This window comes from Pinus tabuliformis, chromosome 1_1, assembly GCF_031772625.1.
Source record: "Pinus tabuliformis cultivar Carrire ecotype Pingquan chromosome 1_1, CPIR1, whole genome shotgun sequence".
NCBI lineage: Eukaryota > Viridiplantae > Streptophyta > Pinopsida > Pinales > Pinaceae > Pinus > Pinus tabuliformis.
In genome coordinates this window covers 691,266,597-691,280,764 of record NC_142297.1, presented here as the reverse complement: position 1 = coordinate 691,280,764, position 14,168 = coordinate 691,266,597, and the positions used below count along the sequence as shown (strand labels likewise).

At 36.9% G+C, this 14,168-nt stretch overlaps 1 protein-coding gene across 1 annotated transcript; it reads right to left on the bottom strand.

Moving 5' to 3' along the window:
- Nucleotides 1-3,201: 3,201 nt before the first annotated feature.
- On the bottom strand, nt 3,202-6,256 carry LOC149215302 (uncharacterized). The gene has a single exon (XM_089391070.1). It carries the CDS (start codon nt 6,211-6,213, stop codon nt 3,313-3,315), a length of 2,901 nt encoding a protein of 966 aa, XP_089247196.1. The 5' UTR covers nt 6,214-6,256; the 3' UTR covers nt 3,202-3,312.
- Between the last annotated feature and the right edge of the window lie 7,912 nt (nt 6,257-14,168).

Below are 14,168 nucleotides of genomic sequence, written 5' to 3'. Positions count from 1 at the left end.
GGGGTGGATTTAGGGGTGGGAATGGGGGAGCTAAAGCAGCCAGAGCGTATAGGAGTGTTAGGGTTAGGGTTAGGGATAGTAGGGATGGATGAGCTACCAGGGGGGTAAGGGTTAAGGTTAGGGTTTTCTGGTCATGAACCAGGGATGGGAGCGAAACCAAGAGGGGCAGAGATGAGAGGTAGTTGTGGGAGTGGCACGTTGAAAGATGGATATGCCAGTAAGCAGGAGCCCAAAAGATTCAGCATAGCCGAGGAAAGAGGAGGGCAATCCAACCCAGGGTCATCTTCAAGATGAACAGTGGAGGTATGGGCGGCAGATGGATGAGTTCTACCAAGAGCGGAGCTAGAGGATGACAGCGGGCGCCTAGGAGTAGCAGAGTGACCCGGGAGTGACACAGCGCGGTGCGAGGTTCTATTGGTCTTAAGGGAGAGGGGGATTGATGATTTACCCGCCCCCTCCATGCTAGGTTCAGCCCTTGACCGAGGTCACATTGTCGGGAGAAGCGGAAGGTCCACTGCAACCTTACTTGAGAGACAAAAAACCGTAACAGGAGGTGTGTCGATGTTGTTCCAAGGTTAGAGAACCAACCCCTCTTCTTTAGTAATTATTATTTAAACAATAGGTCCCATTTCAAATAACATTTAATTATCAATTTTCTAGGTTATTTGGACACTAGAACGCTTGGCATTACAAGCCTAGAAGCATCCTTGCCACATGGTCATGTTTTGTTTTCTTAAGAATAGAAAACCAAAACAATTGAATTATCTAAAATGGTAATTGCACTTTAAATATCTATTAAGCCATGTTAGAGAGAGCTATATATGTCTTTAAAAAAAAAATCACAAATTCATCTTCTCCTACACACAAAAGAAGCAAAATTATCTTAAAGTTTAGATAACAAAAAATAAGAGTTTTTCACTCTATTATTATTAAAACCTATATTTTTCTATCTTTAAATTTGAGTTGAAAGATAAAAATTGAAATGGATAGTTTCCTCATAGTTTCCCCATCATTGTCATATTATCAGAGAGGAAAGAAGCTTCTAAATGGCAAACAATAATTAAAGATCTAATGACATGGGTGGAAAAAACCATTAGTGGAAACAAACATTAAAAAAGAAAATTATGATGTGAATGCATTATTTATCTTTTACCTTTACATTTACATTCGTTATAGTAACTATTGCAAGTGCAATATATCTAAGTTAGAAGGGGATAACCTGATTTTAGAGAAATGTGTATGCCAAAGTTCTCAATATCAATCCAATCAATCAACATGTGGGGATAGTAAAATTTGAAAAGTTTCCTTATTGATGCATCTTATTTCATTCAACTCATATTTTTAGACATGCACAAACTAACACAAATTACTTGAAATGTCTGATGGCACTTGTTTATTAATGGATTGAAAATATAGAGAAGGAATTGGAACATGACAAGGATTTTGTGTTGACTTTGTTTGAATTCATAATTGGTTATGATTGATTGAGTAATTTATTATGGAGAATTGATATCTTAACAATGAGGAAGTGGAGTGACTTTTCCATGTCTTTCTAAAACAAGATTACAAGATGGGTTAATTTGAAATGTAAAAAAAAGTCAATGGTGTGGAGAAAAAGAGGAACACAACTACATAATAAAGCCTAATAATGGAAGAGATTGGATTAAGGAACACAATATGTGAGAGCAAAGGATGAACACAAAGCATGATGCACAATGAAATGAAATATCAAAAGGAACATGACGACAACTTTAAAATGTCTCATGTGTAATGGATAGGGACCGAACAAATTAAGAGATTTTGGATACAATTATAGCTTCAAATTTAAACCAATTGGGAAGCATGTACAACTTTTGAAGTACTAAAATTTGTTAGTCTAAAAGAAAACCATTGTCTTCTCATATATCTCTTATGTTTATTCATTTCTATCAAATTCTTTGACAAGATAAAATGGAATTATATGTCAAATCATCTTTAATCAAATTATAGATTTAGGTCACCAAAGGACCTAACTAACCCTTTGACTAAGTAATTGTTGATCTCAAAATACATTATCTAATATTGTTTTTAATATAAATTTTGAAATCTTTATATTTATATTTTTCAAATATATATAATATATTTTTAATGATAAAATTATTAAGGTCTATATTAACCTACCACTCCATGTACCAAACAGAAAACAAACTTCAACTCCTTCGAAAACCTACCTTTATTTGCTCTTTTACCATCCTACAATCAACTTAAAAAAAAATACTTATGTACTTTCTCTCTTCGCTCTCCTTGATCACCACCATGCATGATTTCTCTTCAACTCACTTAACTAACCTCCAAAAAAAACCTTAAACGTTACACTTTCAAACATACCAGTAATGTTTACGATAAAGGGGAATTGAAAAATTGGTGAATAATAATGAAGTTGTTGTTGGTAGCTTCTGATCTTCAATCTGTTCAGACAAGATACAAAACTATGACACATGGCATGTTGCTAACATGCCAGCTGCCATTATCCAACACCACTTCCACCCAAACCTAAATATGATTCAAACAAAGACTAAAAACCATAAACATCAATAAAAATATTTTCGGATGGTAATAAGTGAAGAACATACAAATAAATGGAAATTATTTATGAAAACATTGAAATGATATATTCTTTTAACAAATCTATCATTTGCATAATAGATTTGATAAATTAAATTCAAAAACAACACCTTGCTATTAAAGCGAAGATCTAAATTTCATTTTCTAGAAAAACGAAACAGAAAAGGTTGCAACAAATGCAGAAAGCCAGCTTGGACAATTTAGCTAGATAACTGTTTTAATCTTCGAACAAACGCAGAAAGCCAGCTTGTACAATTTAGCTAAATAACTGTTTTAATCTTCGCAACTGACTATAACTGCCGATCAGTTCTTCAAAACAATCACAACTTTATGGTTATTTAGATATGACAATGGATAATTTTTAACGAATTTACAACCCAACATTTAGCAATGAACCAAGAAATCTATCCATTTACAAGAACGTTCCTAGTCGTTTGAAACTTTAAAAACTAAATAAGAGCACTCGAATTTTATTTACAAAAACTACTCTGCAACCGCTGAATTTACATTGATGGCAGATTTCGAAATATATTTACATGAACTAAATAAATGCACTTATGTGCAACTGTTAAATTTAAATTGATTGCAGATTTCCAAATATTTTGGAATATGATAAATAAAATGAAGATCAAATTAACTTTACTCTTATCTACGATAGAGAATATAGATAAAAACGGCTAACAGCAACTCCTGTCATATGCCGCACGCTTACATTAAACAGTTTATAAACCTGTCAGCAACATGAAAGTATTGCATGGCCAATCGTCTGCTCAGAGCTAATGCACCGATCACACTGCCAAACCCAATTGCGATTCCAAAACCCATTCCAGCTTCCCATGATTCCCACCAACGAACAAGTGTCTGCTCATGACTATGGTCAGGCTCACCTGATGCTTGATCGCTGCAGTTTCTCTGAAGCGGAGAACCGCACAGCTCCGGGTTACCAGAGAACGAGGGTACCCCAAATGTGTCCAATTGTCCTACATATGGAATCCTTCCTGATAGGTTGTTATTTGATAGGTTAAAAGCGCCAAGGAAGCTAAGCTTTGCAAGTGTAGCAGGTATTCTTCCCTCTAACTGGTTGCATGACATATCTAAACTTTCTAAATTTACCATTGTCCCAATTTCTTCTGGAATGTTTCCCATAAGATGATTATGGGACAGATTCAAAGTCTGCAGAGCCCGCAGATTTCCAATTTCGACGGGAATGTCACCAGAAAGGATGTTTGCCGAAAGATCCAGAGAAGTGACAGCCGTGAGGAAGAATTCATACGCCATTTCCTGACCCTTGTCAGTCACGTTAACTACATCTTTATAGTACTGTCCATACCTCAGCTCAGGCTTAGCGGGTCTGTACTTGGGGAAATTTTTGTCGATCATTACTGATATGTTTGAAAGATGTGGCGGTATCGTACCTGACAGACGGTTCATTCCTAGATCAAGAATTTGGAGCTGCTGAAGGTATCCGATTTGGATGGGTATTCTACCTTCCAAATTGTTTGATCTGAGAACAAGTATGCGGAGTTCAGAAAGATCCACAATCCATTCGGGCACTTTGCCTGAGAGCCTGTTTCTGCTCAAATCCAAAATTTCTAATTTTTTACAATTTTGCAGAGACTCGGGAATATTTCCACTTAAATTGTTACTATTGATGTGCAGTACCTGAAGTTTCTTCAATTTTTCCAGTTCCATCGGTATCGGTCCATGGAATTTATTACCTGCTAGATTCAATACCTTGAGAAAAGAGCAGTCACCTAAATGGGAGGGCAGGTTGCCAGATAACATGTTGTCCGAAAGATCCAGAACCTCTAGATGCTCTGTTTGCTCACAAATGCAAGAAGGAATTTGACCCTCTAGTTTATTTGAGGCTAAAGATAAGAAATTTGAAGCATGCAACATCGTGCAGAATTCTTGGGGGACTGAACCAGTAATGTTATTAATTGACAGATCAAGTTCCCACGGAAAGGCAACCACCGAACTTGATAGATGGCGAAGGCTGCCATTCAACTGATTACCTCGTAGCGCCACCTCCTTCAATGAAGTCGACGAGTTATACACCTGAGATGGTATTGGCCCTTCCAACTGATTGTACGAGAGGTCTATTTGCTCAAGCATGGGAAGATTCCACAACCATGAAGGAATTTGTCCCTTGAGGGGGTTCCTAGATAGAGCCAATGTCGTCATAGAATTTTGAGCCCTCAGGAAAAGAGGAAAGCTCTGTACTTCACAATAAGATAATCTCAACACATCTAACTGAAATGGTGGGTTCCAGTTGGAGGTGATATTGAAGGACAATTTGTTCTTGTACAGGTCAAGATGTTTTAGATTCTTCAGACTGTGAAAGTGTGTCTCTGAGATCGGTCCGCTCAAACTGTTGTGAGAAAGACTAATATTGGTCAGTTTGGACAACCATCCTAGGGAGATAGGGATTGATCCCGATAAAAGGTTGTAGCCCAGGTCTAGTACAGTAAGCGAGCGGAGAAGGCCTAATGAAGATGGAATCTTTCCCTTCAATTTGTTGTGTTTCAGATCTAGCTGAGCCAAGGCCGATAGTTTTCCTATAGAAGATGGCAAGGATCCCTTCAAACTATTGTTTTGCATATGGAAAAGGGTCAGGGTCTTCCACTGGCCCTGAAAAATCTGAGAAACATTGCCAGATATTCTATTGTTGTCCAAGTAAATTCTTTTTAGGCGAGGCATCTGAGAGAGTTCAAACGGAAGAGATCCGTTGAGACTTGAATTGGACATCTGCAAGGAAATCAAACTAGTCATATTGCTTAACCAACTGGGGAATTCACTGTGAAATGGGTTGCTTTCAAGATGTAGAATTTCTATGGATGTAAGGTTTTGCAGCGAAGGGGGAATGGCACCCGTCAGGCCACAGTTCGACAATGAAAGTTTCCTGAGCTGAGAAAGGCGACCTACTGACAGTCCCCATGCGGAAGACATCGCTGAGAGGTCGACTCTGTCAAGGGAAAGGTGTTTCAAGGCTGTGAGATTTGTAAGCCATGAGTGGTCGGGACTTTCCAGCGTAAAAGCAGAGGAAGAGAGATCGAGTACTGTCAAGCTAGAGAGGTTTCCCAGCTGCCGCGGAATGGTGCCTGAAAATCCCGCTTTAGAGAGGTTAAGGTGTGTTAATTTCTTCAACAAACCCAGCTCTTGGGGAATAGGTTGGTCCTTAAAATTATTGGAGCTGACATTCAAACTCTCCAAATCCCTTAATTGAGAAAGAAAGAATAGTGCAGGACGGAACTCACCATTCAGACTGCAATTATGCACATCCACACCAACCACATGACCGGTCCGTCCGTCGCAAGACACGCCAGCCCACTCGCAACAGTTAATTGAAGCAATATTCCATGAAGCCAATCGTCCAACAGAATCATGTAGATGGTTTTTAAAATTCAGAAGAGATTGAATTTCTTGATTCAAACAGCCAGTGTCGCAGTAAACAGACTTCAATATAACCAGGAAAATTATGCAACAAATGAACACCTGGGTAACAAAACTGAACAAGCTCTTTCGCACGATACCTGTCAGACGCCATTCTTGTTTCAAGGGTCTGCTTCTGCAGTGTTGCAGGCTGCCTATTTTCGACATCATAATCATTTTTTCTGGGCGCCGGGATGATGGGTCCTCAACTATCTGCTTTAACAACACTAATTAAGATTGTACTCTTTTATCCTTCACGAAAAGTCGAACGCTTTTATTCTTCACGAAAAAGGATATTCAAAGAGAACGTATCATTGAATAAAAAATTATTTTATTAACCAAAATAAATTGGCTTATTTATAAAAATAATAACAATCTTATAAATTAAGTCAGCGATATAAATTACTTTTACTTTTAAATAGTTTAGTCTAACGAGTATAGCTAAGAAAATAATGGAAATTGTATTGTACTGAACCTATTTCAACATTCACAATACAATTCAAATACTCCATTCTGATTTTTTGAATTTCTTTTCCCCTTATTCCCACAAGAAATATGTCATACAAGCGAATTTGTGACATCTATAGACAACTCCCTAGACTCTTAAACATACATATAGAAATCACTATATAATAAACATCAAAACATTTACTTTATAACACCTTTGGCATTGCTAAAATAAAATAAAAATCATAAAATCTAACTAAATTATAATATTATTTCAATTTAAATTATTATTATTAATTATAAAAAGAATTAATATATTAGTGTAAAACATATATATATGGCTAACAAACATTCATATAAGCATTACTATATAATAAACATTAAAACATTTATGTTAACTTACATTTCAGATTCCTAAAATAAAATAAAAATCATAAAATCTAATTAAATTATGTGATTCATATCATTAGTTTCAATCCCACTTCTTCACCCTTGTGAGCATCACCAATAAGTGCTAAGTGGACCATTCAAAAATCATGAGAAATTTAAGTGATCGTTGAGGCTATATGATTCATTTCACTAGTTTCAATCCCACTTCTTCAACCTTGTGAGCAGAGCATGACCAATAAGTGCTAAGTGGACTATTAAAAAATCAAGAGAAATTAGTTAGTTACTACTACCTCTCATGGAAATGGTCATAGATGAATGACTTACTTAACGCAGTTGAATCCGGAAAAATGATATCTAATATAACGCATTGGAAAAATTCTTCAATATTTAAAAACTTTAATTTAATTTAAAATAATATTATTAATAATTATAAAAATACTTAATATAAGACTTTGAAACAAATATATAATAAGATTCTTAAATATGGAGATTTATCCCAACCTTATTATGGAAAGTATTAATTTGTAAAGAGACTTTGTTACAATATCATTGGCAAATATCATGACTTATCAATACCACATCTTCAAAAACTATAACTCACTTTATATGACACTTGTTTATATGACATTTTTTTAAATTAATTTATTTAATTAAACCAAAAAAGACATAAATCTTAATTTTTGATGTGTAGATATTATTATGGATATTCTACAAAAATAATCTATCCCAATTAAATTCTTTCTATTAGCCTAATAATTATTAATTATTAAATTGAAATTCTATTTTTTTTTTCAAAGTAAACCTTCCTAATACATAATTAAAAAAGAGACGATACTTCCAATTAACCATCACTCATTTGATTTCTAACCTTATTATTATATAAAGATGGCGGTGATTATAAATTAAAATTTTAAGATCTTATATTCATTACTTACTTTTTATTATATGAAGGTTAAAATGATTTGTATTTTATATTTTTCTTGAGAAAAAATTGTAACTTCCTATTAATAATAGAAATAAAAAGTTACATTAGTAATCAGTCCTCTCGTTAAGAGGCTAAAAAGAAATCTAGTTGTTTTGAATAAAAACCAACCCAAAAATATATATAAAAGATTGTTTATGTTCATCGGCATATTGATCAAAATTGTTACATATACATTGCATGTATGGTACATAAATAGAAACTAAGAGCATGATAAACATAAAAAGGAGGGAAAGAGTCTAGACCCTCCTCAACTACAACTAAAATATGTCTATGATGAAAAATTAATAAGTTTAGATAGTTATTAAATTGCAACAAAAGATGTATACTAAGAGTGACATTTTGTCCCATTTATGGGTTAAGTGTTCTACCAATCTCTAAGAGCATGTCAAGTGCCTTCTTTGATAGGGAATCTGCTTCAAAATTCTCTTCCTTGTATATATGGAAACAATAAATATAATTAAAAGCTTGCTTTAGTTGTAAAATTTCTTCAAGAATAGGAATTTGTGTGTGATTGTGTCATTTTTGTGAGTTGTTGAACCAATTAATAAGATTTATAGAATCTCCAAATACTTGAAGAGATTTGCAATCATGTTCTAGGACCTAGCACATTAGATGTTTTAAGGAAAGAAGCTTTGCATAATTGTTAAACCCCTGCCTAGTCCAATTTTTTACTTTAGGAAACATTGGGTACTTAGGTGAAGGACTGGGCCACCCCCACATATGCTTTCTTCATTTGATGCCCCATCAAAATATGACCATGCCATTTGGGAATTTATTTCTTCTGCAATGATCATGTGAGGCATTTCAATAGGTTCTTGCTTAGGTAACATAGCATAGATTTCTCCAACTTCAGTTGCAATAAGATTTGGGATAAGTGACATTTCCCTAAACGTAGCCTTGTTTCTAGCCAACCATACTCCCGAACATATATGAGGGGGGTATATTTCGAAGAGTTTCACCCCGAGTTGATTTCCACTAGCTTCTCCAAGCCTCAAACAAACTTGCCCCTCTCCACTCCATATTAAATCCCAACATTTGTCTACTCTTAGCCCAGATGCTTTGTGGGAAATGGAAAACTAAGAACAAATGAAGAATTGATTCTTCAACATTTCTACACAGAGTGCACCATCCTGACCCTTATTTTAGGCTCTTTTGGAGATTATCCCAAGTTGGCACTTTGTTTATAATGATACACCACATTAAAATCTACATCTCAGCTAGGAATGTAAGGTTCCATAAGGGCTTCCATCACCATTCAAGGTTGATCACCCTTAATTTATCCTCAATATGACGACTATAACCTATTTTGTAGTGTAAATCCTGAATGGACTGTGTACCCAACATAACGTATATTCTCTGTCTCTAAGTCTAATATGCAACCTCTTTAGCACATCGATATAATCAACCCATATGCCAACATGATCATCATGAAGATTTAGTTGAATTGTTGATTTCCAATGTGCTGACGAGAAGATATTTTGTGTTTCATCCCTTATTTGGTGCAGATGAATGAAACCCTGGCCATTTAGAAGAGTCACCGTTTCATTCAAAAGTTTGAAGATTTATGAACAACCTATCCAAGGGTCTAGCCCAATTCTCATTTTGTCTCCATTTCCCACCCTCCACGGTAGGTTGCTTACAATGATATTAAAAGAGTCATTGACTGCTTTCCAGATGACTAATGAATTTGGTATCATTTTACCTTGTCTTCTAATCCAGTCATCAAATGAGAGGGGGAAGATATATTTCCTTGTGACCACTGTTGTCTATAGGCTATATGTAGATAGGAGCCTCTAACTAACTTTCACAAAAAGAGTCTTTGCAAACATAAGAATGTCCTTAAGGCCCCATTCTCCCTAGGATTTTGGGAGGGCCACCATTTTCCAGGCTACCCAATAATGGACATATTCTTCCTTTGATCTAACCCATAAGAATCTACCACATAGTGTTCATATTGAGGCTAAAATTTCTTTTGGGACCCATGCGAGGGCCATCCAATAAACTGGTATGGCCTCCAACACGAATTTAATAAGGACTAATCTTCCACCTCTCGTCAACCACTTGAAGCTCTAGTGTTGAAGTATTTTTTCCACCTTGGCTAGTAACCCCAACCAATCATTTTTTTGGTAAGAGTTTGGTTTTAAAAGGAAACCTAGGCACTTGAGACTATCCCTTTGGGGATGATTCGAAAGGATTTTTTTTTTGCACCCTTCTCACCTTGAATTGAGACAACCCTGTCACTGATAGTATTGATTTCTGAACATTTATCACCATACCTGTGGCTTTCTAAAAAAGAGTGAGTGCTTGTTTTATGGATACCAAGTCCTATCTAAAGCCATTGCATGAATTTAAAATGTCATCAACAAAAAGTAAGTGGGTGGTGAATAATTTTAATGCCACTTTGATTCCATTTATCTCCCCTCGCCTTTTTTCTTCTAGCAGAAGTATGCTTAGCCCTTCAACTTCCAATAGAAATCAGAGGGGGGACAGGGGACAACCCTGTATCTGACCTCTCTAGCCATCAAAAAAGTGGGAGGTTGAACCACTTTTTAAGACAAAAAAGGAGAAATTAGTTATATACCCCATAACCCAATTAATAAATGGCACATTAAATCCTAGATGAGTAAGACTCATGCAAATGAAAATCTAGTTGATCTAGTCATAAGCTTTAGACAGGTCTGATTTTTCCATTACCCACTTTAGCTTTCACATTTTGATACTATACAATCCTTCTTGGGCCACGCCAATGGCTTCATGGATCTGCTTGCCTTCAAGGAATCGAAACTGTTCTCTTGACATGTTTCTGGACATGACTAGTCTGAGGGGCATTACTATTCTCTTGGATATGATTTTGTATATGCAATTTCATAGGGAGACAGGTATGTATTCATCGAATGATTTAGGCTCATCTACGTTTGGGATAAGTGCCATGAAGGTAGAGTTAAAGAGGTCATAGATTCTCCTTGTCTCGTGGGAATCCTCTACAACTTGCAAGAGTTCATCCATGAGAAACTAAGAAAATCGTAGATAGAATTACACCATCCATCCATCTAGCCTGGGGATTTTTTCCTTCTACAACCCTTCGAGAATTGTCTCCAACTCCCCTTTTGAGATAGGCTCCATCAACTGTTTATTTTCATCCTCCTCCACAAACCTAGGAAAATAATATGTTACTTGGATGACCTCTGCAATGGAAGCTTCCTCTCAGGCCTTGAATAAATTTTGAAAAAAAGCCTTACCGAGTGACGCAAGTTCACCAAAATATTTTTCCTTTCTCCCATCAAGATATGGCATTTCCCAGTTTGTGTTTGCATTCTTTTGAATTTTGGCATAGTCATGAAGGAACCTAATATTTTCGTCCCCACCTTTTAATCACATTGCCCTGCTCTTTTGCCTCCATTGTTCCTCTTTATTAGCCAATGATTCCCCCTTGGAGATTTGCAGTTGCATGATCCTTTACTTGATGTCCACAGAATCATATCCTCCTCCTGTAGGTGATTCTAGCCTCTCCAGTTCTTGTTCAATTGATTTGAGATATGCTTCATCTCTAGTCTTCTTCTAAATAGTCCATTCAATGGAGGAATTTTTTTTCCTTTTTAGATTTTTTACGAAGTGATAGGTTGGGGAAATTTCCATATCATCTTTGAAAGGAATCCATGTTTTGTTTACGATTTGAGTATAACCTTCATCATCCAACCATGATGGGCTGAATTTGAATGGACTGCCAGGTTTTCTGTTCCCCCCTTTAGTTCTAAAAAAAGTAGATGGTGGTTAGAAGACCCCCCATACCAATCTATTGTTGGAGTAGAGGTATATTATTAACGAAAGTTCTAGCAAGGAGGAATTTGTCTAGTCTCTTGGACACCCTATCTTCTCGATTATGCTTGTTCTTCCATGCAGGTTTGAGTTTGATTAAGTTAACATCAATAAGGCGTTTGTCCGTGAAATTGAGACTAAATAATTTTTCCATTGGGTCTAGGAGAGCTTGGGGACCCCATATTATAGAGGCCCCTAGGTAAAAATTTATGTCCCCCCCCCCCCCAAGAATTAGGTTATCCTCCTTCATAAAAGATTTGGCCATCAGTTTGTCCCAATAATCGCCTCTATTGTGACAACGCCTATAAATGTTTATTAATCTCAGGTCCATATTCACGTCAGTTGAGTAGATGTTTATCCCCAGGATATTCTTTGAACCCAAAGTGCTTGAGATTTTGATATATTTCATATTTATTCCCATAGCTAATCCCATAGTTCAACCTCTCACATCTAGTGAGAAAAAGTAGCAGCCTAGGAACATCTTAACCAAAGCTTCAATTTTTAGTCACCCTGCCCCATAGTTTCCTGAAGCATGATGATATCAGACCCAAAGGATGAAACAAACCTTATTAATGCTAGTTTTATTCAGGAACTAGTTAAACCCATGCAATTAAGAGAGAGAGAAACCATGAGGGAACTGGGGTTGGGATTTGCATTGCTCTAAGCACCCCTTCGAGGGATTTATGTTTCCATTCATCAATATCTAATTGAGATTTTATTTGTGCCTTGGAGAGATGTGATTTTCTACCTTTGGATTTCACATTCCCTAGAATGGTCGGGAGAGGGCCCAAGCCTCCCATACAAGCAGATGGGCCCTCTTTTGGAACCTTGGGTCTTATGTTATAGGGAGGGTATATAATAGGGTGAGGGCCGGACACAGTCGCGGAGGTTGAGGGGGTAGGATTCGATGAGGCAAATATGATAATGTCATCAATAGGCCTAAGAGATGGAGCCATAAAGGATGATATACAAGTGCTTACAACAACAGGCCTAGAAGGACCAGGCACTAATACCATACGAGAATTGATATTCAAATAATAATTTGAACAAGGAGAGAAAGGTTTAGGAATACCTAAAGGAGGAGAGGATTTGTCTTCACGTGTGGCTGACTCACGCAATCCCTATTGGTTCTTTTATTTGCCTTCCACCCTTGAACCGCTTCCCAACACCATATTTTCTCCCTGTTGAGCCTAAGATTCCTTAAATTCATGTTAAGTGGGGGCCTTCTGACCAATCTCTCACGATCCTAACTTCCGACTACTTTCATGTTTTATCCCAAACTAAGAGCTTGATTTATTGATGCCCATAACAACTAGAGGGAAATTGCGAGCCAAATGTTCCTGAGTAAGACCTTGACGATAGCAGAAGGGTAAATCCTTGTAGTCAACTTGTTGGCTATAATTGCATCCTTTGAAATTTAGCATGATGTTGGGCAACAACCCCTCTTTGAGATCCAATTTGTCAAGGATTCTAGAAATAGTTCTAGTTATGGATGTATTAAAAGACATATCAGCCTCCTGGAAAACCCCCAATTTATTCTCGATTGCATGAAACACATCTTTTGTCCAAAGCTAAGGGGAAAGAGTTGGTAATATTACCCAAATTGGTACCTCTTCCACATTCTCCCTCCTCGCAACAAAGTGAGGGTTCCATCATTTTAACAGGACTGTTGACCCAAATTTCAACATGAACCAACCACTTGTAAGGATAATTACCTCGGCTTCTTTGCCTGGAGTATCGTCCCATGAAGCATGTAGCCACCCATCTATTTGTTTTGCTTTAAAGTGTCTTCTCAATGCCCTCCCAACCAGAATGTGCTTTGCCACCTCCATGGCTGAATCCAGTTGTATATCTTTCCCTAACACTAGGTGCTTGTCATCCGAATTGGTTTGTATGAACTTCCTTTTTTGTCAGTTTCACTCCTGCCTTAATACCTTCCCCTTCCTCAGTTCCATTGACCCTATCCACCACCTGTCGAAAAGGCTTGCGCCTTGCATGACCCAGATCTGGATATTATGGCCTCCTCGAATTGATATTATGAGGATCAACTAACCCTTTCTCTATGAAAACTTCCCACGAAACTAATCCTATATTTTGTTTATGCTCTTTTGAGGTGTCCTCCCTCAACACCTCACAAATAGGCACATTTTACCCTCTCAAATTATATAAATATTCTTCGGGACATACCCTAACCCAAAACCTGATGGATTTCCTACTGACTCTCTTGTAGAGCCTCCTCCCTGAGAGCAAAATTGAGTGTTCCTTGACCATCCAAAATTTCCCAACCACAGACAAGTGAAACTCCCTTCTCTAAAATTCTGCTAGAGAAAAACAACTCAAGGCTTTGGGAGCTTAGCTGCTTCGAGTTATTTCTGTCCACGTGAGAAACCCTCGATGCCTGAAGAGAAAATGTTGGAGCTCAACCCTACCCATGAAGGATTAGAAGGATTAAAGATATTAGATCTTACCCTGACACTGTTATGGATTATGTCTT